The 24353-nt window shown below is 38.5% G+C and overlaps 1 protein-coding gene across 1 annotated transcript; it reads left to right on the top strand.

The window, feature by feature from the left end:
* The first annotated feature begins 8778 nt into the window (after positions 1–8778).
* Positions 8779–12452, top strand: LOC137073736 (carcinoembryonic antigen-related cell adhesion molecule 21-like). The gene is made up of 8 exons (XM_067442443.1): positions 8779–8821; positions 8923–9261; positions 9360–9608; positions 9749–9830; positions 10133–10178; positions 11842–11922; positions 12075–12134; positions 12305–12452. Exons 1-8 carry the CDS (start codon positions 8779–8781, stop codon positions 12314–12316), a joined length of 912 nt encoding a protein of 303 aa, XP_067298544.1. The 3' UTR covers positions 12317–12452.
* The last annotated feature ends 11901 nt before the right edge of the window (positions 12453–24353 follow it).

The following is a 24353-nucleotide window of genomic DNA, read 5'->3' on the forward strand; positions in this document are numbered from 1 at the left end:
CTGCTTTTATTTTAGATTTTGTCTTCCAAAGATTATAATAATAATATTTATGTCTAGCCCAACTTGATTCCCTTTGCAGCAGTAGCCTACGCTGTCATTTCTTCATAAAACTAAAACGTAATGACCAGGGGCGTGGGACTGGGGGGATAAAGGGTACTGAGTAACCAGGGCCCGAGGCAGGGAAGTCCGTTTTCTATACATACACATACATGGTACGGGGGCCCAGCAAGATGGTTTGTACCCAGGGCCCAAAATTTGGTGCTACGCCACTGGTAATGACAGAATCAGCAGTTCAGCACGATCAGTGATTGTTGTAAAATACAGTCTAGCCACTGTTGGTAAATTGTGGGACGCGTTTAATAATAAAAAGAGCGATTAAATACACAAAAATGTGCGCAAGAGATTGTTCCCAAGTCGACGCGCGCGCTCTGAAACAGCCGCAACGAGACGAGCAAATTACACTTTCGGTTTCACACTCGCGTCTAAACGATCAAATGTACACAAACATCTATGTCAAAATGACCGGCTTGGAGAGTCTCTTAAACACAACACAGTTTGTGTCTAAAATGGACGTAGTTATTATGGATATAGTCAGGAGAAAATATAGTCCATCTGCCTATTATCAGTCGCCTATAGAGCTGCACGTCGGTCTTAAAGAGGCAGCAGTGTAAATAAACATGCTGACGGATAACTGCGAATTAAACAACCAAATGCAAAGAGAAAATCACTCACAGCTCTTGCATGAATAACTTCAGCTTTAATAAGCATTAATTTGGCTATTTATGATGAACAGTGTTATTTTACATTTGATTAGTAGAATTCTTCCTGAAATGAAAGCACTGCATGTGTAGGCTGTGTATTTTTGTTAATTGTGTGTGTGTGTGTGTGTGTGTGTGTGTGTATATATATATATATATATATATATATATATATATATATATATATAATCTCAAAAAGTACCGATAAGAATACCGTTAAAGTACCGGACCGATAAGCAGTATCGGTAAGAGTAGTAATACCGTTAAAACCTTAAGGAGACCCATCCCTAGTTAGTAGGGTAGAGTCCTAGCAAAACAAATATGGCAAAATACAAGAAAAATGCATAAACACCTGTTTGCCATAATTTTCCAAAAGTATGCGTGACCGTACGGGTGATATGTCTGTAAAGGGATAAAATAGCCAGATAGTAGGACAGACTCAAGTGTGACAATAGGGCCTTCCGAGAGTGGATTATGAGGATGTCCATTGGGATATTTTATTGTTTTCATCAAGCAGACATAGTAAAAAAAATACTATACAATAATAATATTACTCACACAAACACCGATCAGGCATAGCATTATGACCACTGACAGGTGAAATGAATAACACTAATTATCTCTTCATCACGGCACTTCATGCATCTCCAAAACTGCAGCTCTTGTGGGCTGTTCCCGGTCTGCAGTGGTCAGTATCTATCAAAAGTGCTCCAAGGAAGGAACAGTGGAGAACCGGCCACAGGGTCATGGGCGGCCAAGGCTCATTGATGCACGTGGGGAGCGAAGGCTGGCCCGTGTGGTCCGATCAAACAGACGAGCTACTGGAGCTCAAACTGCTCCAGAAGTTAATGCTGGTTCTGATAGAAAGCTGTCAGAATACACAGAGCATCTCAGTTTGTTGAGTATGGGGCGGCATAGCCGCAGACCAGTCAGGGTACCCATGCTGACCCCTGACCCCGCCGAAAGCACCAACAGAGGCGCGTGAGCATCAGAACTGGACCACGGAGCAATGGAAGAAGGTGGCCTGGGGCCTCATGTATCAACCTTGCGAACGCACAAAAACTTTGCGTACACCAGCTTTCACGCTCACGGTCAGATGTACTAACAGTGAAATTAACACTAGACTGTCCGTTCCTCCACACAAATGTCATGTCTGCCGTACGTACATTTCTCATCTGCATGCAAACTCTGACCCATACGTACAAACTCTTTTACTAGAGTGAGAAAAGTAATAAAGAACAATTTAAAATTGTTTTCATTTTGATATAGGAACACATTAATGTTCCAGTTTTATTAATGGTGATATGCACTGAAATTACATGACTTACTTTAGCAAGGATTAAATACAGGCTAAATCCAATAACTCCTCTTTAAACTAAACTGTGATCAGTGATGCACACAGCAAAACTGCATGAGTTTTATTTGATTTGAAGTGTTAAAAATTAAGGCAATATTTTTAATTAAAATAACACTTTTTTTAAATTGTTATACAATTTTGTTTATAATTGATATTTTGTTATATTTATTCTACAACATAAAAAGGATATTGAATGATTTTCAGCAATGTAATGTAAAAGGCAAAAATGGCATTTATAGTCCATATCTAATATTTTTTTAATATGTTTTGTACCTTTGACAGTGTTAAACATTGTGTCACGTGGATGGGGATATACATGCAAATGATATGCAGATGAGATCATGCATAGTAAAACTAGGCGTTATCAGCTCCATATATGGTGATTTAGGGGAGGAGTCAGGGTGGAGGAGCACAATCTGCTGCTGGCTGGGATTTATAAAGGGATTTTTTGCGCAGATTCTGGCGTACACATGGTTTTTGTTTTGTTTTTTGTGCGTAAGCAAAATCTAGCTTTTGTGCGTACGTACAATTTTACAATGAAATCTATGGAAAGTTGTATAAATGAGGCTCCTGGTCTGATGAATCAGGTTTTCTTTTACATCACGTGAATGGCCGGGAGTGTGACTCATTTGTGTCACTATAAACCTTCTTAAGCTCAGTGTAGGAATACAAATGTTGTATTAAATACACTTTTAAAGGAACACTCCACTTTTTTTGAAAATAGGCTCATTTTCCAAGCCCCTTAGAGTTAAACAGTTGAGTTTTACCATTTTTGAATCCATTCAGCTGATCTCTGTATCTGGGAGTAGCACTTTTAGCATAGCTTAGCATACATCATTGAATCGGATTAGACCATTAGCATCACACTCAAAAGACTTCACTATATTTTCCTATTTAAAACTTGACTCTTCTGTAGTTACATCGTGTACTAAGACCAACGGAAAATGAAAAACACAATTGTTTTAGGCCGATATAGCTAGGTACTATTTTCTGCGTAATATCACTGCACTGCTGCACCCATTGCATGGCAGAAAAGTTCCCTGATTATTACACAGGAATGAGATAATAGTCTAATATCGGTCTAAAAATCAAAACTTTAAATTTTCCGTTGGTCTTAGTACACAATGTAACTACACAATAGTAATGTTATCTTTGAAAATATTATCTTTGAAAAAATAAAGTCTTTAGTCATTTTTGAGAGCGATGCTAATGATCTAATCTGATTCAATGATGTATGCTAAGCTACGCTAAAAGTGCTACCGCCAGATACAGAGATCGGCTGAATGAAATCAAACTGTAGTCAACTGTAAGGGACTTGGAAAATGAGCCTATTTAAAAAAAAAAAAAGTGGAGTGTTCCTTTAAGATTGACCGTTTAAAATTCATAATTCTGTCAATAAATTAGTGGTCTCAATACTATTGCAATGCTCCCTTTTCACAATCCAATCAACAACCAATAAATGAAAGTCCCACTCCGTTTTGTTTCTTCTTCTACTTCTTTTATAGCCATTTTACAAAAGGCCTCACAATATCGAAGTGAAGTCTGTCGCAACTTCTGTTTCAGTGCCGACTTTAGTCACTGGAACTTTAGCTTTTGCTGGTCAAGCATCCCTTTCAAGAAAAGTCGGTTTGTTTGCAACACTTTCAGGACGCCTTTGGGCTCATGCAAGACCGACCCCTATCTGAAATATACTAAAAACTGCTAAACAAAATGTAATTTTAATAACATATTTCAGATCAGCAATAAAAATCTGACATGAACCATACATGTTGTTTCTGATGCTCAAATGGCATCTAGCAAGTGTTTATTTCAGGTTTGTCCAGCCATTGCTACTGTGTAGTCCTGAACAGTTTCTATGAAAATCAGAGCTTCTAACAGCAGCTAAAGTGACATGATTACAATTTTGGATCAAAGTGAGGGCTTCCATTAGAACTGCTATATTAGATATATGAAAAAGGCCTCAAGCTTTACTCTGACAGGACTGATTTCCTCTTCCTCCTGGGAGTGACGTGCCTCAGTATCTGTCCATCGCTTATGAAGGTCGTGATCACACTGAGATGCTGCTGTCAAACGTTCATGTGTTTGGTTTTCTCACTAACTAAAGAGGAAACTGTAGTTGTCACTATTTAGAGACGTGATGCATTCAAGAAGAACAAGGCTGCTGACAGAATAAAAGAAGTCTGCAAGTTCTCATGATAAAAACATTCATATGATTAAATTCTGTGCTTTTAAGATCTTTGTTTGTTGAATTTCCAGACTGCTATTAATAAATCAGTCAAATGGAGGATTATCAAATGCACTGCTAGTGATAAAACGTGTTATTTGACATCACTGCCTCTGCAGTTCCTACCAGTGTTTTACAAAGGAGGATGGTTGTTCTGCATATGCAGATTAAAGCACAATTATTGAAGCAATTATTATCTGTCTTTTAAGAGCAGTGAAAGTGATTGAATATAGATATTCCCAAGTTTGAAAACATTATTCCATGAGCATCCTTATGGACTGCTGTAAAGTGTCTCTCAGATTAACTTTCATGTCTTTAGTGTAATGCTATCAGCTAGGACTCTTCTGCTCGATCTGCACTAGTTTTGGTGTCGTAAGGTGTTAATATGTCATAAGTTTGTATGTGTTAATCACATGACATTTAGTGTTAAAACACCCAAACTTCTTCCGTCAGGTCATTTGTAGTGCTGACACGGGTGTTGGTGAAACGGGTAAGAGCATGATTTTATAAATGTTCAGTCAAATATCTTACATTTGAGGGATTTATGGGAGATTAGTTGAGGCTAGTTGTTACAGGGCTGTCTCAGTAACTATATGGTTTAAAATCAATTTAAAAAAAAATCAATACTTTTGTATGTTGGTGACAGACATATTCATAAAACTCCTCTTTAATTTTTTACACAACATATAACGATATAAGGAAGTATTCTGTCAATCAAAACGGGGCGGGAAAATATGTTAGACAGTTCTGAACTCATGCAGTGCAAACATGACTGTTGCTGTAATTTTCTTCCATAAATAAAATATTTATGTGTGCATTAATCAAATAACTATAGATTATTTATATTTTGGGTGTTGTCTATTCATTCTCAAAACGCATGACGCACAGTTTACTCTTTCAAGAAAGAGGAAGATAAAGTCACTGATGCTACATTAGTTGAAGCACACACTAGTATAGTAAATGTGCATGTGCAGCTACAGTTAAGATACAGTGGGTTTATGTGTAGTTGAGCTAGTGTCGTCATCTGTATGCCCATGAACAGTACAACACATTACACATTTGATTTAAAACATCTAATGCAATAAGGCATGGTATTAAATACAAGAATATGTATCAGAGACAGAAACAATGAGACTTAAAAGCAGTGGCGGTTCTAGGGCGGGGCCAGGGGTGGCCAGTGTCAACATGGGTGGCCCCCTCTCTGCCCCCCTAAAATTGCAATCATAATGCACCAAACAATTTTCTGAAGCTGGTTGCAATGTGCAGTTTTTGCAGTGGTAGTATTTGATGAAAAGAGTAATTTATTGTGTCATAACCAATGAGGAGGCTGCGCGCTGAGGTGCGCAAGTAGTAATATCCATTTATGAATGATTCGTCCCTCAGTCTGCATTCGCTCAAATAGTTGTAAAACGCGGGCTGTAATGGTTGCTACGCACTTGATTTGTCTACAAAATAAGTTCTCTTTATACACGTTGTGTTGTGTGTAACTTCAACCCATACGCATCAGTTATACTGTAGATTCATTTTACTGACTTGACGACTTCGAATTCAATTCAGTTCGTTCATTTAAAAATATTGGTAGTTAAAAAAAACTAATTTAATGGCTAATTTCTCCGAACACGTCCACATATGCAACATCTGATAAAATACCACATTAGGAAGATATGTTGCCAAAGATAAATTATGACCAACGTATGCAATGGAAGAACCGTTCATGGTGACTATCACAGCAACCCAATCACACATGAATGCGTTTCACGAGTTCCCACTTACATCAAATTAAATAGAGTGAAGATTATGCGTATTTGGCGTGCTGTCCAGGGGAGGGCTCCGGGCTCGGATTTTTTTGCCCGAACCCAGAGTACCCCCCCCCCCCCCCCCCCCCGTGGTAAAGACACTCTATAACTAGACTGTAATGTTTTATGGATTGTGATGGCATCTAATGAGGGTTTATTAAATTGAAGTGAGGAGATGGGGTGGTGGAGGGATGCCAAAATAAAAATGGTCAACGAGAGGAGGTAAATCTGTAGTATAAGTACACCTCCTATCGTTGATCAGATTGATTAGCTTACCGTGCTCCACCTGTGTTTAATTAGGTTTAATTATCTGACGTGCTCCCCTTGTTAATTAGGTTTGATTAGCTGACGGCTCCGTTGTTTAATTATCTGTTAGTGCTCCTCCCGAAATTAGTTAATAAAACTTCACATAAATAGTATGAGTGTGAAATATCGTGGAATGTATACGGCAAAACTCATTTTGGCGTGCATATGATACGCTGTTTTTCGTGTGCATATGATACGCACTTTATAGCGTATATATGACACGCTCTCTTGGGTAGGTTTAGGGTGGTGGGGTGGGGGGTTTGTATGTATAATACGCCATGAAGTGCATATCATATGCACGCGAAAAACAGCGTGCCATAGACACGACAAAATGAGTTTTGGCGTATACATTCCACGACATTGCACACTCGTACTATTTATACACATTTTTCGTGAGATCCGGCTGATCACAGAGACGTGTTTCACTCATAGACTGTAAAAAAATGGTTTCACCACAGAGATAGACATACCCGGGTATAGATAATATTTAATATCAGTCTTGTTCACATATAGCGAGAAATAATATTCTTTTATCCAATTGTCCAGCGTTGCTTATAGAGTAGCCTAGATTTTTGTTTTAATGTCTCTGCAAACTTTGCAAAGGGTCCGCTAACAGAGAGCAGGTAGGCAAAAAAAGGCCTTAGTTTTGTTTTTATAAATTGAGCATCTATGATCATAGAACAGTTAGGCCCTGCATTAATTTTCAAATAAATAAATGAATTATTTTACTTGATTATTTGATTTTACTTAAATTATTTTACTAGAGTGATATACAGTACATGGACAGATAAAAACGTCTTAATCCGGAGAATAGGTTAAGCGTTAGTTCATCCAAAAAGAAAATAAAAACACCTAATGTAGCCTAACTCAACCTAATATTGTTACAAAAACCTGTTACAATGTCGGTAACCAAACCGTTTCATTGCTTCTTAGTTAGAATGTCCATAAAATTCCAGATGCACCAAGAATGGCCCGTTTGAGTTTTAAGTCTACAGAGCGTTTTTACACTGGGTACGTTTGTTGTGGTCGGCGTCAGAGCGCATTCCCGCCGATGCTATGCGCGAACACTCCACACGCTCCCTCTCGGCTCCCTCCCTAAGCTAAATCATTAACACTGTCATCTCTTACATGTGTTTTATTGAACTAAATCAACATCTAATAAAATGCATTCGCAGGTTACTTTTCTTTGAGTTCTTGTTGCTTCACATTCACATGAATCGCGGCACAGCTTTTGCGCAACCGAACTAAGACCACCTCCTTCAGGCACACTTGAATTCAGTTCCCCTGAGCTCAGCTCAACCGGGTCCCCAACTTTCACATTGCTAAATATTCATGTGAATCGTGCCCCGTTTCGAACTAAACTGACAGAGTGAAAACGCCCTCACACATCATGATATACAGTGTAAGCAATATAACATGAGTAACGAGTGCAAAATATGAGTGTATTTTACCCAGAATAGCATGAGTGCAAATGTGAGACTGATCTTATACACCAGTTTAATAAAATAATTAAGTTGATATTGTGTTCAACATAAGAAAGTCATATTTGAAACAACATTGGGATGAGTAAATGGGTGCATAGAATTTTCCTTTTTAGGTGAACTACTATTTAAAGGGATACATCACTGCTTTTTCACATTAAACTGTTACTCCCCTAACTAAAACGAGTTGATACTTTGATACGAAGTTGATACGAGTTGAGAGTACTTCGACTCGGCGCAGTAAAAAGTCCCGGCTGAAACATCCTCCCTCACATCTCCCCCTCCCCCTATTGACAGAAATGAAAGTGAGGGGGAGATGTGAGGGAGGATGTTTCGGCCGGGACTTTTTACTGCGCCGAGTCGAAGTACTCTCAGAAGTGCTAATCCACCATACATTATAGTTCTCCTTTTTAATCCGCTTAGAAAAGCTCCTAATTTTATTTCATGTCACCATTCTCAGCTATTTGTGTGACTGTATTTAAAAAGGGAAACGTGGAGGTGTTTGGTCGCTTCTAACTTGATCTCTGTTTGGTACCATAGTGAATGAACTGGACTTAGTGGGCTAAGCTAAATGCTATCAGATCGTCACCGCGCGTCAGAGTGATTAAGAGCACACACTGAGACGAGAGAGAGGTATGTATCAACTCGTTTTAGTTAACGGAATAACATAGTTTAAAATGAAAAAGCAGTGAATAATCCTTTTAAGATAAATGTTAACTTGCCCCCAGAAAACAACAAGTGGCCCCGCCTGGTCCCCCTGGTTACCATGGACTAGAACCGCCACTGCTTAAAAGTAAAAAAAGAAAAAACATCCACTGTACATTTGTTGTAGGTGTTGATAGTGACGTCAGACAGAATGGCTCCTCCTCTTCCTCTGATCGTTCTGCTCATGATTCACGGTGAGTCAATGCAACACTTCAGAAACACTCAAGAGGAAACAGATACTGCATTTTTATACACATGCTGCTGCTAAATGTTCTTGACGAATTCTGTGTTTCAGGGGTTTCTAGTGCTGGTTGGGGTGTGAGTTACAGTGCTTCACACATCTGTGCACTAAACGACTCAACAGTGATAATGAGATGCTCTTATACATACCCTACTGGACATCAGATCATGAAAGTGTTCTGGACAAAAGTCTATAAAAAGGGTGTAGAGCCTCCAGATCTGTCTGAGGACCCTGAATACAGTCAGAGGCTTCAGTATCTGGGAGATAAACAGCAGAACTGCACCGGCAGACTGAGTCATGTGACACTGAAGGATTCACACGAGTACTATTTCAGAGTCATCACTGATAAAGAAAAATGGCTTGGTAAACCAGGAGTAACTCTTACTGTCACAGGTGAGTTTGATGAGGTTTATCTCTTCTTCTGTGCATTATGTTGAATAATAACCAGTGTATGACAGCAGCACTAGATATAATGTGTGTGTTGTGTTCAGATCTTCAGGTGGAGTCTCCTGAGAGAGTGACAGAGGGAGATTCAGTCCGTCTGACATGTAAAAGCAGCTGCACTCTGACTGACAGAGCAACATTCATCTGGTCCAGAAACTCACAGCCATTACCTGAGAGAAGAGACGGAAACAATGAACTCCTGCTGCAGTCAGTCAGAAGAGAGGATGCAGGCAGATATAGCTGTGCTGTACACGGACACACTCACACATCGCCTGATGTTTATCTCAATGTCACGTGTGAGTATTGCATCATTCTTTAAACTCAAGCAGTTCATTTAAGTACAAATATTAAGTTAAAGGTAGAGCCGATCATATACTTTACTCTTTATAAAGTGATGTAAATAAATCTGTTCAGATGATTTATTCTTTTGTCTCAGCTGCAGGACATCCAGTGATATTATACGTATCCGTTGGAGTGGTTTGTGGAGCTGCAGTGATCTTTACGATGTTACTTATTTGGTAAGATGTGTGTAGTGTGCGTGTGTGTGTGTGAATGAGTGACTGTGAATTCAGTGAGATGATTTACATGAGCCAAAGCAAATTTTCCAGTTTCATCTTTCCACACTGACAGCTACTCAGTTAGTTATTGAATGAGGAAGTCTGAAGCTCATGTCATTACTGCAGTAAACCCTAAAGATACACCAGATTTCATCACATTCACATCGGCCCATCCTATAGAGAAATCTCTTTACTCATAACTGTGGATTAAACATCAAATAGTTTTGATTGGTTGTGATTGTGTCAAATCATTGTCTTTAAAGGGGAAGCAGGTGGATGAAAAAGAGAAAAGACACACAGGAGACTCAGGTGAGAAAAATTGTTTACTGATCAGGTAAATGAATTGGTAATGTTTTGGTTACGGATGTAACCCTCATTCCCTGAAGGAGGGAACGGAGACTTTACGTCGATGACTGATGTAATGAGAATCTCACTACAGAGACCAATCCACTTTGAGTGTAACTAATCGAACCCATACACATTGGCATGCGATATTTTCATCTGCTGCCCCTCCCTTCAGCTAAGGTATATATTGAGCAGCAGGTGCAGCGCATCTTCAGCTTTTCACTGGTACAGCAACTGTGGCAACGGGAACCAAGGTTACATACTGACATTCCCTTTCTGTCAGTAAGGTTCAATGTTACGTTGGTGACTGACATAATGATGTGATGGGAATCCAACCAAACCACCACAGTCATTTTGGTGAAACTCCATCTATGAAAAGTGGAACCAGTTCGTCGAGTGGTGTTCCCATGGACTTGCCCAATCAGGGCCGTGCTTTCCTTCATCAGTGGAATGTGCCAGGGAGGAGCTGTTGCAAGGAATGAGAGTTCTGGGAACTAGGTCTGGTTAGGCCAGTAACGCGCAGCTAACAAGAACTACTCCTCATCATCCCTGACTTTTGCACAGAGTCTGTGCTAGAAGGCTCACTGGGTGAAATGCATATTTGCGCAGGCACTGGGGCCAACTGTATGCTAGTGCCTCCATGCCGAGTTTCCCCTTAGTCTGGGAGTAAAACAGCTGACTATAAGTCATTTCACGAGTTCACACTTACATCAATTAAATAGAGTAAAGATAATGCGTATTTGGCGTGCTGTCCGGGGAGGGCTCCGGGCTCGGAAAATTTGCCCGAACCCAGAGTAGGTCATCGGGAGCTGCTACCGATGGGAACTAGGTTCACCTTGAGCTGGCTACACCTTGAGCTGGATGGAGCCTTACATGGCTGACATCGCCGTCGGTGTATGAATGGGTGAATGTGAGGCAAAAATGTAATGATAAAAGCGCTATGTAAATGCAGTCCATTGCAGTCCATTACTTCAGATGCATCTGACGTTATAAAAGGAGATGGCAGGTGATTTGCAACATGCAAAGGGAGCATAAACCACCTTGCTGACAGCAAAACGCTGTACGGACCAATATGTCTTTGCCCTGTCAAGAAAATTAACTTAAAGTGTCGAAGCACGCAGGAGAATAGCCGCACCAACACTGGCAGGGATGAGTGCAGCCTGAAGACGCAACTTCTCTCAGACTGAATGAACAGCAGTCTCATTAAAGATGCTTTCACTCAACAGCTGTTCTGAAGTACCCTTCAGAGATCACGACCACTGCTACAGCCCCATCAGACCAATACCGATCAAAGAGGCTTCTTTCCTGAAGATCTCGCTCATAGAATACACTCTAGTAAATTATAGAGCAGATGCACCTCAGCGAAAATCAGAAGATGTGATGCACCTGCTATTCATTATATATCAAGCTTCAGGGCAGCAGATGCAAATATCCCATTGGCTCATTGGCTTAAGTTACACTCAAAGTAGATTGGTCTCTCTAACGAGATTCCCATTGTGTCAGTCATCGAACTAAAAGATTAAAAAGTCTGATTGTAGTTGTGAATTTGTCTAGTGAGTTTTACATTTTTTAGACATTACTTATATTCTGTCCATTCTGTTTTTTGTTTTTTTTTTAATTGGCAAAGATGGTTCAGTCCATACCTCACCATGACAAACAACAAGTGTGTGATGTTGAATTGAATGAACCTGTGTATGAGAATGTAACGGTAAGTATTTGAACCGAGGATTTTCTACACCTTTATCCCGAAGGAATGAAACTCTCTTTAATACCAGATAGAAAATATCAAATGTCTTTTGACTAACTATACAATATATAATAGCACAGTTCTGTTTTTAATTTGTCTCTTTATTCATAAAGGCTCATCAACTTGATGATTGTAAATCCGATCTGAACACGTCTGTGTATGAAAATCTTCCAGTAAGTAAGAAAAATCTCTAGATAGAGAGAAAACCCAACCTATTATCCTTCCGTCATGACTAAAGTTATTTATGCTTTTATTTAAATATTTCATTATTAATGTTCTTTCTTTCTTTCTTTCTTTCTTTCTTTCTTTCTTTCTTTCTTTCTTTCTTTCTTTCTTAATCAAGATGAGGCTGTAGTGTTTTGAACACTGGAAATTATGCAGCCCTTATGCATCTCTTTGTGGGCGGAGCCCTGGATGATTGACAGGAGTGCCGTGATGATGTGTGACTGTAATTCAGGGATCATTTTATAGATGGATGGGTGAAAAGGGAAGTAAACAATGTAAAAGTGTGTAATCACTTCTTTACACTTTTTTTATTTAATCCATGGCGCTTATTTAGATTAATAATGTTTTATACCTTGACTATCAGTATTGTTCATGTTTCAAATTAAAGGTATAAAAATATGGCTCTAGATCAGGGGTGAGCAATTCCAGACCTGGAGGGCCACTGTCCTGCAGAGTTTAGCTCAAACACTATTCGAACTCACCTGAACCAGCTAACCGGTGTCTACAGGATTACTAGAAGGCTACAGGCAGGTGAGTTTGATCAGGCGTGGAGCTAAACTCTACAGGACAGTGACCCTCCAGGACTGGAATTTCCCACCCCTGATCTTGATGTACAATTCCACTCGTTTCTCTCATTCAATTCAACAGAATAACAGCATAACAAATATTAAAGAGCATTGCTTTGAGGGATTGCTAGAGAAAAGCAAACTATCTAAGCAGATTATTAATATAATAGTTATAATACTAAACAAAAATATTGCTGTTGTTCACTATAACATTTTAATACAATTCCATAATATTTAGCAACTTATATTTCAAATTGTTGGGGGCGGCAGTGGCTCAGTGGTTCATGTAGGTTGTCTACAAACTGAAAGGTTGGTAGTTCAATCCCCGGTTCCACCTGACCAAGTGTCGAGGTGTCCATGAGCAAGACACCCAACCCCAGCTGCTCCTGATGAGCTGGATGGAGCCTTACATGGCTGACATCGCCGTTGGTGTGTGAATGGGTGAATGTGAGGCGATATGTAAAGCGCCTTGGATGGCCATAGGGTCTGTTAAAAGCGCTATATAAATGCAGTCCATTTACATTTACCATTGTTCTTATTCATCAAAGTTTGTATTCCTTTTTTGACAATGAAAATAGTTCCAACCATAGACATAATAAATACATAGACACTCCATTGGCCACTTATTCGACACCCTGAGTCTGCCATCTTGATCTGGGCAAGACCGCTCTATAAACAAATGCAAGTAAACAGGGAGCTGTGGTTTTTAAGGACAAAAAGCACAACTTCTATATTTCTCAGCTAGTTAGAGCATGAACATTATTCATTGGGTAACACTTTATTTTGATGGTCCCCCTATAGATAGTCTACAGACAGTCTACTGACTATAAGTTACTTTACAAGTACATATCTACTTACTCTCATCAGGGTATAATCTGTAGATTGTCTTTTAAATGTTTTATAACAATCATTACACTGTATGCAAAGTGTAAACAGCTATTAAACATTCTGTCAGTAAAGTGTTACCAATGTGTTATCCATTTAGGTTGTAGATGTTCAACAACGCATTAGTAGACATGCAACAAATCCTCAATAAGGTCTCAGTACTTTAAGTCCCGCAAAATAAGAGCTTTTAAGTAGTCAGTATGTAGCTATTAACCAATGTATCAAGATACTTTCAGTAATCAGGAATTGTGAAAACTCACGCATGTCAAGCATAGCTTTGGTTTGTTTTTTCCGGGTTAGAAATTGTAGAGATGTCCCTAATGTAATATAATTTCATGTTCATGAAATATGCATAATGTATTTGATTGTGGAAATGTCTTTTTCTCTTTTAAACTCTCTTGTTCCTTTAGCTTTCTCTCTTGATTCACATGTCAGGATGGATGTCACAGGGCAATTTCAATTGAATGTGAAGATCATTTGCAGATCAAAACCTTATTAATCTGAAGCATCATCTTAAGGCTCTTTTCATTTATATTATTTATGTCTATGTGTAGTTTGTCTCCTAACCTTATGTTTGGAGTTTTACACACAAGTGTCTGTTTCATTATTCATACCACAGCAATAAATGTCTTTATAGAAGTTAATGTTATAATATAGTGAAAAATAAAACAAGTTGTCTCTTCATTTTAAATGGACAGCATTATATTTAATTGTGTCTAGCAACTTCAAAAATCTGTTTTATTGGGGTCAAAAATAATTACTTTAGACTTTGTTGTCATCATTGTACAGTACAACGAAACTCTGTCTGGTGAACATCAGTTAAAGACCTAAAGAAACTCTAAACTTAAATCAAACAACAATAAACAGCCACAAACATCAGAAATTACGGCAAAATAAAGTGGAATTGTGTCACTATAGACGGAAGGTGAATGTGCAGAGGGTGTAATGGAGGTCACAGTCCTCCATTGTCTGTGTGTGTGTTTCATAGCCCTGCATCTCCACCCTTTACATTTAATTATCTTAAGCGTTTCCCAGATTTCACTGTCAGTACATCAGTTATACAAATAAACAAAATGCATATTTTCCATTCAAACGGATGGAAACCTATAGAAAAGGATTGGGCTTAAAAGATTCCTTAGCCTGTGGCTTCCTCTATTGTGAAATATTAATATCACAGCTTGGGCAACTGGTTATAAGATTGTCCTTGCACATTTTCACACATTCACACAGACATACACACACACACACACACAATCACACACACAAACTCAGCCACACTTCCTGTACTTTATTGGCAGAGTTTTGTTAAAAGAATACTCACATTAAATATAATTTTGTACTGCATTACACAGCACTGCCACTTTTTTGTTCCTTCTTATTTTGTATGTGCCTAAGTGTTAGTGCTTCATGCACGTTAAAAAATGTGCCCTTTATGAAGCGGAAAGTGCTTGGTAAAATCAAAGTGAAATGCACGTCAGTGTGATGACATTTTAATGATTGTCCAATTACGCAAGGCTCGTGTTGAAGCCCCGTATGGAAGCAGAAGAGACTCATTAATAATTAATGCAAAAAAACATGATGCACACCTGTAGCCAATTTCACATGCATGAAACCAAATTCCCGTGCACAAAAAACTATTCACGTGCAGAAAATGAAATTATATATTCATAAAATACATTTCACACATGCAAAACACAATTTGTAGATCTGTGCACAAAACTTTCAAACGTTTAAAATGTACAAGTTTGTTCTTCACTGTGAATGTGCAAATCGTCAAGTCTCAAAATACACACACACACAAATCCAAGGCACTTTAAACGTGAATGACGATTTGCACAATCACATTCAAGGACATACTTGTAACTTTGCTCGGTTGTAAATTTATGAATTTTGTTTTGCATTTGTGAAATGTATTTCATGAATATATAATTTTATTGTTCACATGTGAATAGTTTTTTGTGCACGTGAATTTGGTTTCATGCATGTGAAATTGGCTACACCTGTGCATTGTGTTTTTTGCGTGAATTATTAATGAGTCTTTTCTGCTTCCATAGCCCCGCCCCACCCCACTAGTTGCTTGCTAGATGAGGGAAGCCATTTTGTTTGTGTATGGGCTGGAGGAGCTGGAGACTTATACGGGAATTCTGTTTTTTTTTTTCTGTTTTTTTCTCATATGTATGAAATGAGGAAATGGGTTATATGGAACAGTAGGTGGCAGTATGTGCTCAATTCACCAGTCCGTCAAAAAACTAAAGAAGAAGAAGAAGAAGCCATTTTGTTTTCTCTGCATGACTGGTGAGACAAGCAGCAGTATAACTTTGTGTACAAGTTCAAAACCATTACAGAAACATTTATATGATCTAATTTATTTGGATTTGGTCAGTTTGTTGTCCTATGCTGGAATTGTGATATTAGCACCCCCCTAATATTATCATTATTAGCATATTTTTTTCCAAGTATGGGTCTGTGTGTCGTCACATAGGGTATGGGATCTTCTCCCGGAAAGGTGCGCGACCAGAGCGAGAGAGAAAATGCACGGCCATAAACACGCTTCACTCAGCTTTAGGAAGGACGATTGCTGCACTGCGGTCACAGGACTTCACCAAATCAACAGTGTCACCAAAGAAGTGTGTTTTTGATGGAGCGGTCCTAACGATAAAGGTTCACAGTCGTGCTTGAAACAGGGGGTAAGTAAAACTGCTTCAAATGTCTGTGTTGTTGTCTAACAACACGTCAGTAAACAACACGATCGTGTATAGTTAATTTATCAATGGATCATGCGATGAATGATGTGTGTTTAAATACATTTGTTTAGCTGACCACTACAGATGTCTACCACAGCTCAGCCAAAGCAGTGCCATAACTCCACCAAATGTGAGCCAAACTATACAATTGTATGTGGCCCTTATGTGGCCCTTATATGGAATTTTAGTATGGCTGAGTTTTGTTCAAATCTAATGGCCCTTATGTGGCCCACATGCAACTTTGAGCATTATGTAAAAGTCTTATTAACTCCATGAACATTCAAAGTGTGGTAAATAAAGTCTCTAATTGTAAAGAACCGCTCTGAGAAAGAATGTAGGAGATCCAAATGCAGCATTTATTAAGAGGGTAATCCACAATCATAGTCAAAAGCAGGCAAAAGGTCATACACAAGCAAACGGGTAATCCGGGAAACAGACAAGAAATCCAACAAACCATGAAAGACATGAAACCGAGGAAAATGCTCAGAAATGCAGTGTACACAAAACAAGACATCACAGTGAATAACAGAGATAACCAGACGAAAAACAAACTAATGAGACACAGGTGTAAACAGTGAGTGCTAATGAGTCCGGGCAAAGGATGATGGGTAATGTAGTTTATGATAGAATGACAGTCCGGATTGGAGTGCCCTCTGGTGGTGAGCACGGGCACTCACACTGGTGAATTGTGACACTAATGAGACACAGGTGTAAACAGTGAGTGCTAATGAGTCCGGGCAAAGGATGATGGGTAATGTAGTTTATGATAGAATGACAGTCCGGATTGGAGTGCCCTCTGGTGGTGAGCACGGGCACTCACACTGGTGAATTGTGACACTAATCAGTGTTGGAAGTATGTTGCTGGGACTGGCGTTGTTTCAACCAACTGCACCTGGAAGCTAGGTCTGCATAATTATGATTAAAATAAATGTTAAAATGTGAAAGGGATAGGTCAACCAAAAATATAATTCTGACAATTATTTTTTGTCACTTTTTTTAAATCATTGGAATTTATCATTAGCCAGGTTCAGATTTGAATTTATCAATTTATTTTTTGCACCAAAAAAAAAAACTAACTTTGTTGCAGCCGCAACAAAACTTAACCCGGGTGCACACTGTCAGATTTATTATAGTCCTTCACGATTGTTCCATGTCCGGCTGTACAAACATAATCAGTGCTGTAAGTCATGTCACACTGTAAGATCAAAACTGTCATAAATGTCAGACTGTACGATAGTTGAGGCGCGTTAAAAACGGACGCACGCAAGAAAACTAGTCCGGAGTTTTAAATCTTCAATCAATGACTCGTTTGGTGACTGTGCTGCATTACACATGGGATTGAAATGGTAAATACACTCAACTGAGGCTAATTCGACACCCTCCTCAAACAAATACATAATGCTGCACAAAATAACCTTAAAAAGGCTTTGAAATGCCAAAACCTCTATTACCTGAAGATATGCGTGACCGAAAACTCATGAGATCAGATGAGAAAATGGTGCCGTATCAGTCAGATTAATTGCACTAATGAGATGCAGCCACTTGAGGTGTGGAACCTCGGCTGTCAGCTGCGCTTGATTTCAGGTGTCCTGTGTTTTTCCATATATAATCCAAAGGTTTACCACAAGTCAGCCTTTCTCACTTTGTGCCAAAGCTCAAACACATATGGCCCTCATGTGTACATTGTTATCTGGGCCATATACCTCAAAATGAGTTGTGAACCAAGAGAACATTTCCCGCCGATTTTAAAGTTATGGCAAAACAAATATGGTCACCTTCTGGCCCAAATCTGTCACTACTAGCAGTTTGTCTACTGTTTGTTAGCTCCACCCATTCCACCTGTTAGCTCCCTCCCAGCAGGCACAGGACGTCAGTATGACGTCAGATTGACGTTGGACCCCAACATCGGACAGACGTTGTGATTTGGTTGAAAATGAAAATCGGATTGACGTCAGAACCCAACGTATTATACATATTGACGTTGGGTTCTGACGTCAACCCGATTTTCATTTTCAACCAAAATACAACGTCCGTCCGACGTTGGATGTAGACGTCACTCTGACGTTGGGTTCTGACGTCAACCCGATTTTCATTTTCAACCAAAATACAACGTCCGTTTGACATTGGATGTAGACGTCATTCTGACATCCTGTGCCTGCTGGGTAGATATCACTATTTCCACAAATCCCTTCACTCGATTGGGATGTTCTCTTTTATTCTAGACAGAAAGTGTAGTGACTGTATTTTTAGAGCATATTTTGCAGTATTAAACACATTTATACCAATTTACCGGTGCACATTTGTACACATTTGTAAACAACTTTACAAGTTGGATCCGCTGTGCGACTACATTACTCTATATCACCGCATGGGTTTTGCTGCTGATTGGGCTGACATTTTTGACACACCCATTAAACGAGAGAAAAACCCTATTGCACACGTCTATGATTGCACACCATTTCCGGAAAACATGTCGTTCAACCCGGAAACCGTAGCAAAACGTAGTGCACCGGTTTGAGCTTGAACGTGCCCCTGCTGTCATCCTACTTGGTCGGCGTCGTGTCATAGCTGGGGGCGAGGCATGGGGGAAAACTGGGGCATACACCTGCAAACATCGTTTTGAGCAGCAACCCAGCTGATTTTTTTTTTATATGCAAAACCAAGGTGGTTTAGGATTTATAATAAAATTGTTGATAATTACCAAACCAATGTGTGTTGTTTTGCACATCGTTTACAACAGTCTTTCAGATTTGTGTTGCTTCTCAAGGTTGCTTGTAGGGAGTACTTCATTCATTTTAGATCAGCACACTCCTGGTGAAGTGCTTGTTCTTGTGACAGGGAACACACTTGGTCAACTTGATCAGTTACACTGGAGCAGAAAATACCATTGTATGGATAATCTAGACAAGGGCTGCACGATAATGGTAAAAATGATAATCGTGATTATTTTGCCAAAAAGGGTAATGTTATTTACCAATCTACACTTCACCCAAAAGGCCTGTAGGTGGCACACCGACTTCATTTAACCAACTATGATAACTTCGTTAGATGGTAAATCAATACAAAACACTTGGTTTTGGTGAACACTTTGTAATCTGTATTAACATTAGATTTTTAAAGCAACAGAATTAATTTACAAATGAGACAAACCACAGATTCAGATTGCCCAGCAAAATTCAAAATTTCTGTGGCCAGGGACATTCTAAAATGGTTAACGTGAAAAATGCACTGACAGCGATATTACAGTTTCTCTCAATCGATTTGGTAAATTTCTCCAAACTCAGGTAACTGCTCTCAAAACATTTAACAGTGATCTGTCCACTTTGTAATTGTCCTTAACAGATAGTAAATTATCCTTAATTTCATACAAATTACAAATCAAAAGCATAATTTTCTCAAAACACTGCACAAAATTCCTTAATGTAATCACAGCAGTTCATACAGCCAAACAAATCTTTAATATATCAGGAAAATTATTTGCAGCTTTTTCATTGGTCTTCACAAAGATCACAAGCATTTTTGTATTTTTTTTCAAAACACAACAAACAAAACTCTGTGAATTGATGCAATTTAATCCACAGAAATTCAATTTGGCCAACTGAAAAATGTATATGTCATCAATCACTTGAAAATTTTAAATTGGAGACCTGATTTTTTTTTTTTTTTTTTTACAGTGTTTACAACTAAACTCGTAATTAAAGAACTTTGTAGAACACAATTAAAGAACATGAACAACTTGTATTTTTTTATTCATGTATTTGTGTATCTACAGCTGATTTTGTTTTATTAAATCAACAGAGAACACACTTGTTGTTTTAATGCTAGTATTTATTTTTGATAACTGCATTAATAGAATAAACTGCAGTGCTTCATATGCAGCCAGTGAATACTGAACTGTTTTGCCAACATAAGAGTGTGTTTAGTTTGCTGTGTTAATAGTTTTGAGAGCAACTACATTAATTTGGAGAAATGTGTCAAATCGATTGAGAAAAACTGTAAAAGACCAAACGATGACATAGCTGGATCAGATCCAATACGTACTGGATGGTGGATGGCGACGTCATTCATACCGATCTCTGGGTTAACTTATAATGGATATGCGTCAGTCATGGCTATCAAAATCCAGTGTTCTGTATTTTGGTAACGTGAGTTTTTGTTGTAGGTGGCTATTGTAGAATATGAATATGAACACAACGCGTTTAATTACACGTTGTGTTTTCCTCCCATAAAACAGTTCAATTCTGCACTTTTTTTTTTTTTTGTGTAGTATGCTTTATTAGTATTTAATGTGTAGTTAGTTAATAACACTGTCTTCGTTAATTAAACCACGTTAAGCTTTTTCCCATTTTCTTGTTAAGCGTTTTAGAACTTACCAGTGGCGATATATTCACATGAAAACTGCTAAAACCTTTAGGAAATTTAAAAGATAAAACGACGAAACTCGTAATATTATTTCCAATAATTCTAAATTGGGTTATTTTTCACGATTGGATTGTCACATCGGCTGCAAAGGTGCGTTTATTCTCCAAACAGTAAGGAGGAGATCCTTACGTGCATTTGTTGAAATTCGTCGCTGAAGGTTTGATCATGGCAGATTTAGTCACAAAAATAGCTCGTGTCTTGTGAAGAAACAAAAACTGGCTGTGACACTTTCATTGAAGCGTGATTTCCCAGTAGAGATCGCTAAACTCCAGCGCATGTGTTTGTTTTCAGCTCATCGGCACTCCTTCCGTGTGCGCAGGGTTGCCAGATTGCACAGATTAAGTAATCACCGGGAAGAAAGTATATCCTTTTAAAGAGAAGGGCTCTCTTTGGGGGATTTAAGATCTTTGTTTCTGGCAACCACAAGCATGATTGCTAGTGGAGGCTCGCAAACCCCAATTAAAAGTGAGAAGTGAGATTTTGACCCTACAACACATTTTAGTATTTTACATCAATATGACATTAGCTTGAGACGTTGACACAGTGGTGTATATTGGTTACTTTACATAACTCAAAACAAAACAAAAATCCATGTGTAGGATGTTAGAATGTGTTGCAGATGTTGACTTGTGAAATATGTTAAATCTTTCTTACTTTACAACACAACCTAAAACCCACAAAAGATCAACGTCTAATGATGTTAGAATTTGACATTGTGCGGACGTTGTGTTTTGGTTACTTTACAACACAACCTAAACCTAACAAAATATCAACGTCTAATGATGTTAGAATTTGACGTTGTGTGGACATTACCATCATGATGTTGTGTGGACGTTGTGTTTCGGTCATCATACCTCATTACTAAATGTCAGTATTCAACATCAATTTGATGTTGGCTTGAGATGTTGGCTCATCGTTGGATTTTGGTTAGTAAATACCACAACCTAAAACCCACAAAATATCAATGTCTAATGATGTTAGAATTTGACATTGTGTGGACGTTACCATTGTGACGTTGTGTTTTGGTTACTTTACAACACAACCTAAAACTAACAAAATATCAGCGTCTAATGATGTTAGAATTTGACGTTGTGTGGACGTTACCATTATGACGTTGACTTGACGTTGGATTTTGGTTACTTACAACAGAAACTAAAACTAACAAAATATCAACGTCTAATGATGTTAGAATTTGACGTTGTATAAACGTTACCATCATGATGTTGTGTGGACGTTGTGTTTCGGTCATCATACCTCATGACTAAATGTCAGTATTTGACATCAATATGATGTTGGCTTGAGATGTTGGCTCACCGTTGGATTTTGGTTAGAAAATACCACACCCTAAAACTAACAAAATATCAACGTCTAATAATATTAGAATTTAACGTAATGTGAACGTTACCATCATGATGTCTTGTGGACGTTGTGTTTTGGTCATCATACCTCATGACTAAATGTCAGTATTTGACGTCATTATGACATTGGCTTGAGACATTGGCTCAGCGTTGTATTTTGGTTACTACAACACAACCTAAAACTCACAAAAGATCAACGTTTAATGATGTTAGAATTTGACGTTGTATAAACGTTACCATCATGATGTTGTGTGGTTGTTGTGTTTCGGTCATCATACCTCATGACTAAATGTCAGTATTTGACATCAATATGATGTTGGCTTGAGATGTTGGCTCATCGTTGGATTTTGGTTAGTAAATACCACAACCTAAACCCCACAAAATATCAACGTCTAATGATGTTAGAATTTGACGTTGTGTGGACATTACCATTATGACGTTGGCTTGACGTTGGATTTTGGTTACTTACAACACAACCTAAAACTAACAAAATTTTCACTTATCCAGGAGACGCGCTGCCAAGAGGGCAATGGCAACACTTTAGGCTTCAGAAATGCTCTTCAGAAACCTACGGTTGACTTCACAGACACTATGTCCATTTTTTTTTTTTACAGTCTGTTACAGAAATCTGCTTCTTTTTGGCAAAAATAAAATAAAATAAATGTTTATACAAGTAGCAATCATAGCTGGTGAGAACTTGAAGTGGAAGCACCCTTTTATCTTGACTAAAAGATACCAAAAGTAATTTCAATGCCCATTCGGACTGAGCTAAGGTACACATTGAAGGACTCTTGTGCTGGGGTCAAATTAGGAGAGTCTTACATTAGCCAATCTAGGATGTGTTAGGCAGGGTCACCAACCAGGAAGGGGATGTTGGTGCCGTCGATTAGACCCATTACTTGAGGGACAAAATTTGCTTCCTCAAATTTCTGTGTGATTTTGGATGCCGCATCTTCACCTGGGATCCGTGTCAGATCTCGTATTGGCCCATTCATCATTCGCTTGCAGAAGATAAAAACAAACTTTTTTACTGTGCTCTTGTTAACAACAAATTGATTTGCCACAACACGGTATTCCACACAGCTTCCGAGTTTGTATAAAACAATCACGACATATTAGAGGAACTGGATTTCTGACGGTCTCTCTTTATCCAGGGCTATAAGTCCCTCTAACAGTCCACACAAATGTGTGAATGACCGGCAATCCATTACAAAGTGTAGTTTCCATTCCAGGTCACTAAAGTCCTGCAATATAACCTGCTCACACCAGTCCTTACTATGGACCTTCATCCACACGCCTCTGCTTTAGGAAGGAGGGAGGGGTAACATTAGTATTGAGATGCTCTTTACAGCCACAAAAAAAGGTCAGCTTCCTGCGCCTGTCTTTTCCTCATACCTTACAGCAGTAATATGCGTACAACTTCACACTGTTGCTTGATTAAGATTAAAATAGCATGAATTAGAAATAATGGTACGCCATGTTGACAGGAATAAAAGGACATACTGTGTGCTAATGTGTGCATGTCACAAAGTCATTCCCAGGGAAAGCACTGTAAACATTATATCGAATTAGATGATGTCTCATGTAAACAGTCCATCAAATCTTTCAAGCGGAAATGATTTTAATCAGAATGATAAAAAAGTGAACATGTAAATGTGGATATTGTTAATTTATCATGTATGCTGTAGGCCTTCGGTCTTATTTATTGCCATATGTTTAATGGTATTAAAAACCCCATTCCTTCTTGTAACTAATCCTATTACTAATGGTAATGTTGTGGTTCTCTTAAGGCTTTGTGGAACAAGGAAACGTGAGTGACTGTACTGTACAGGATACAGCTTCTGTGAGGTCAGGATTTGAATAAAGGTTTAATGCAGTTTGCAGGCCTCTTATCAACACACAAAAGAGGAAGTGAGACTAAGGGTTTTACTAAAGATAATCTTATGAAGTCCCATCAAACTTAAGAAAAACTGACCACGGTTGTATTTGTTCACTTGGCAGGAACTCCGTAAACCGTCCTGTCTGAAGAAATAAAAAGTTCCACTGCGTGTAAAAATAACACGTCTTAAAAAATGTGAAGAACTTTGCATGTCCTCGACTCTTTTCACTTCCTCTTTTTCTTTTTCTTTCTTTCTTTCTTTCTTTCTTTCTTTCTTTCTTTCTTTCTTTCTTTCTTTCTTTCTTTCTTTCTT

This window comes from Pseudorasbora parva, chromosome 4 (genome assembly GCF_024679245.1).
Source record: "Pseudorasbora parva isolate DD20220531a chromosome 4, ASM2467924v1, whole genome shotgun sequence".
In the NCBI taxonomy this organism is placed as follows: domain Eukaryota; kingdom Metazoa; phylum Chordata; class Actinopteri; order Cypriniformes; family Gobionidae; genus Pseudorasbora; species Pseudorasbora parva.

What these genes read in the sequence shown, in the direction of transcription:
- LOC137073736 (XM_067442443.1), top strand. Translation starts at nt 8,779, where the DNA reads ATGGCTCCTCCTCTTCCTCTGATCGTTCTGCTCATGATTCACG. An exon ending in CGTTCTGCTCATGATTCACG is followed by an intron (nt 8,822 to 8,922) that starts GTGAGTCAATGC and finishes TCTGTGTTTCAG; the next exon opens with GGGTTTCTAGTGCTGGTTGG. An exon ending in TGTTTATCTCAATGTCACGT is followed by an intron (nt 9,609 to 9,748) that starts GTGAGTATTGCA and finishes CTTTTGTCTCAG; the next exon opens with CTGCAGGACATCCAGTGATA.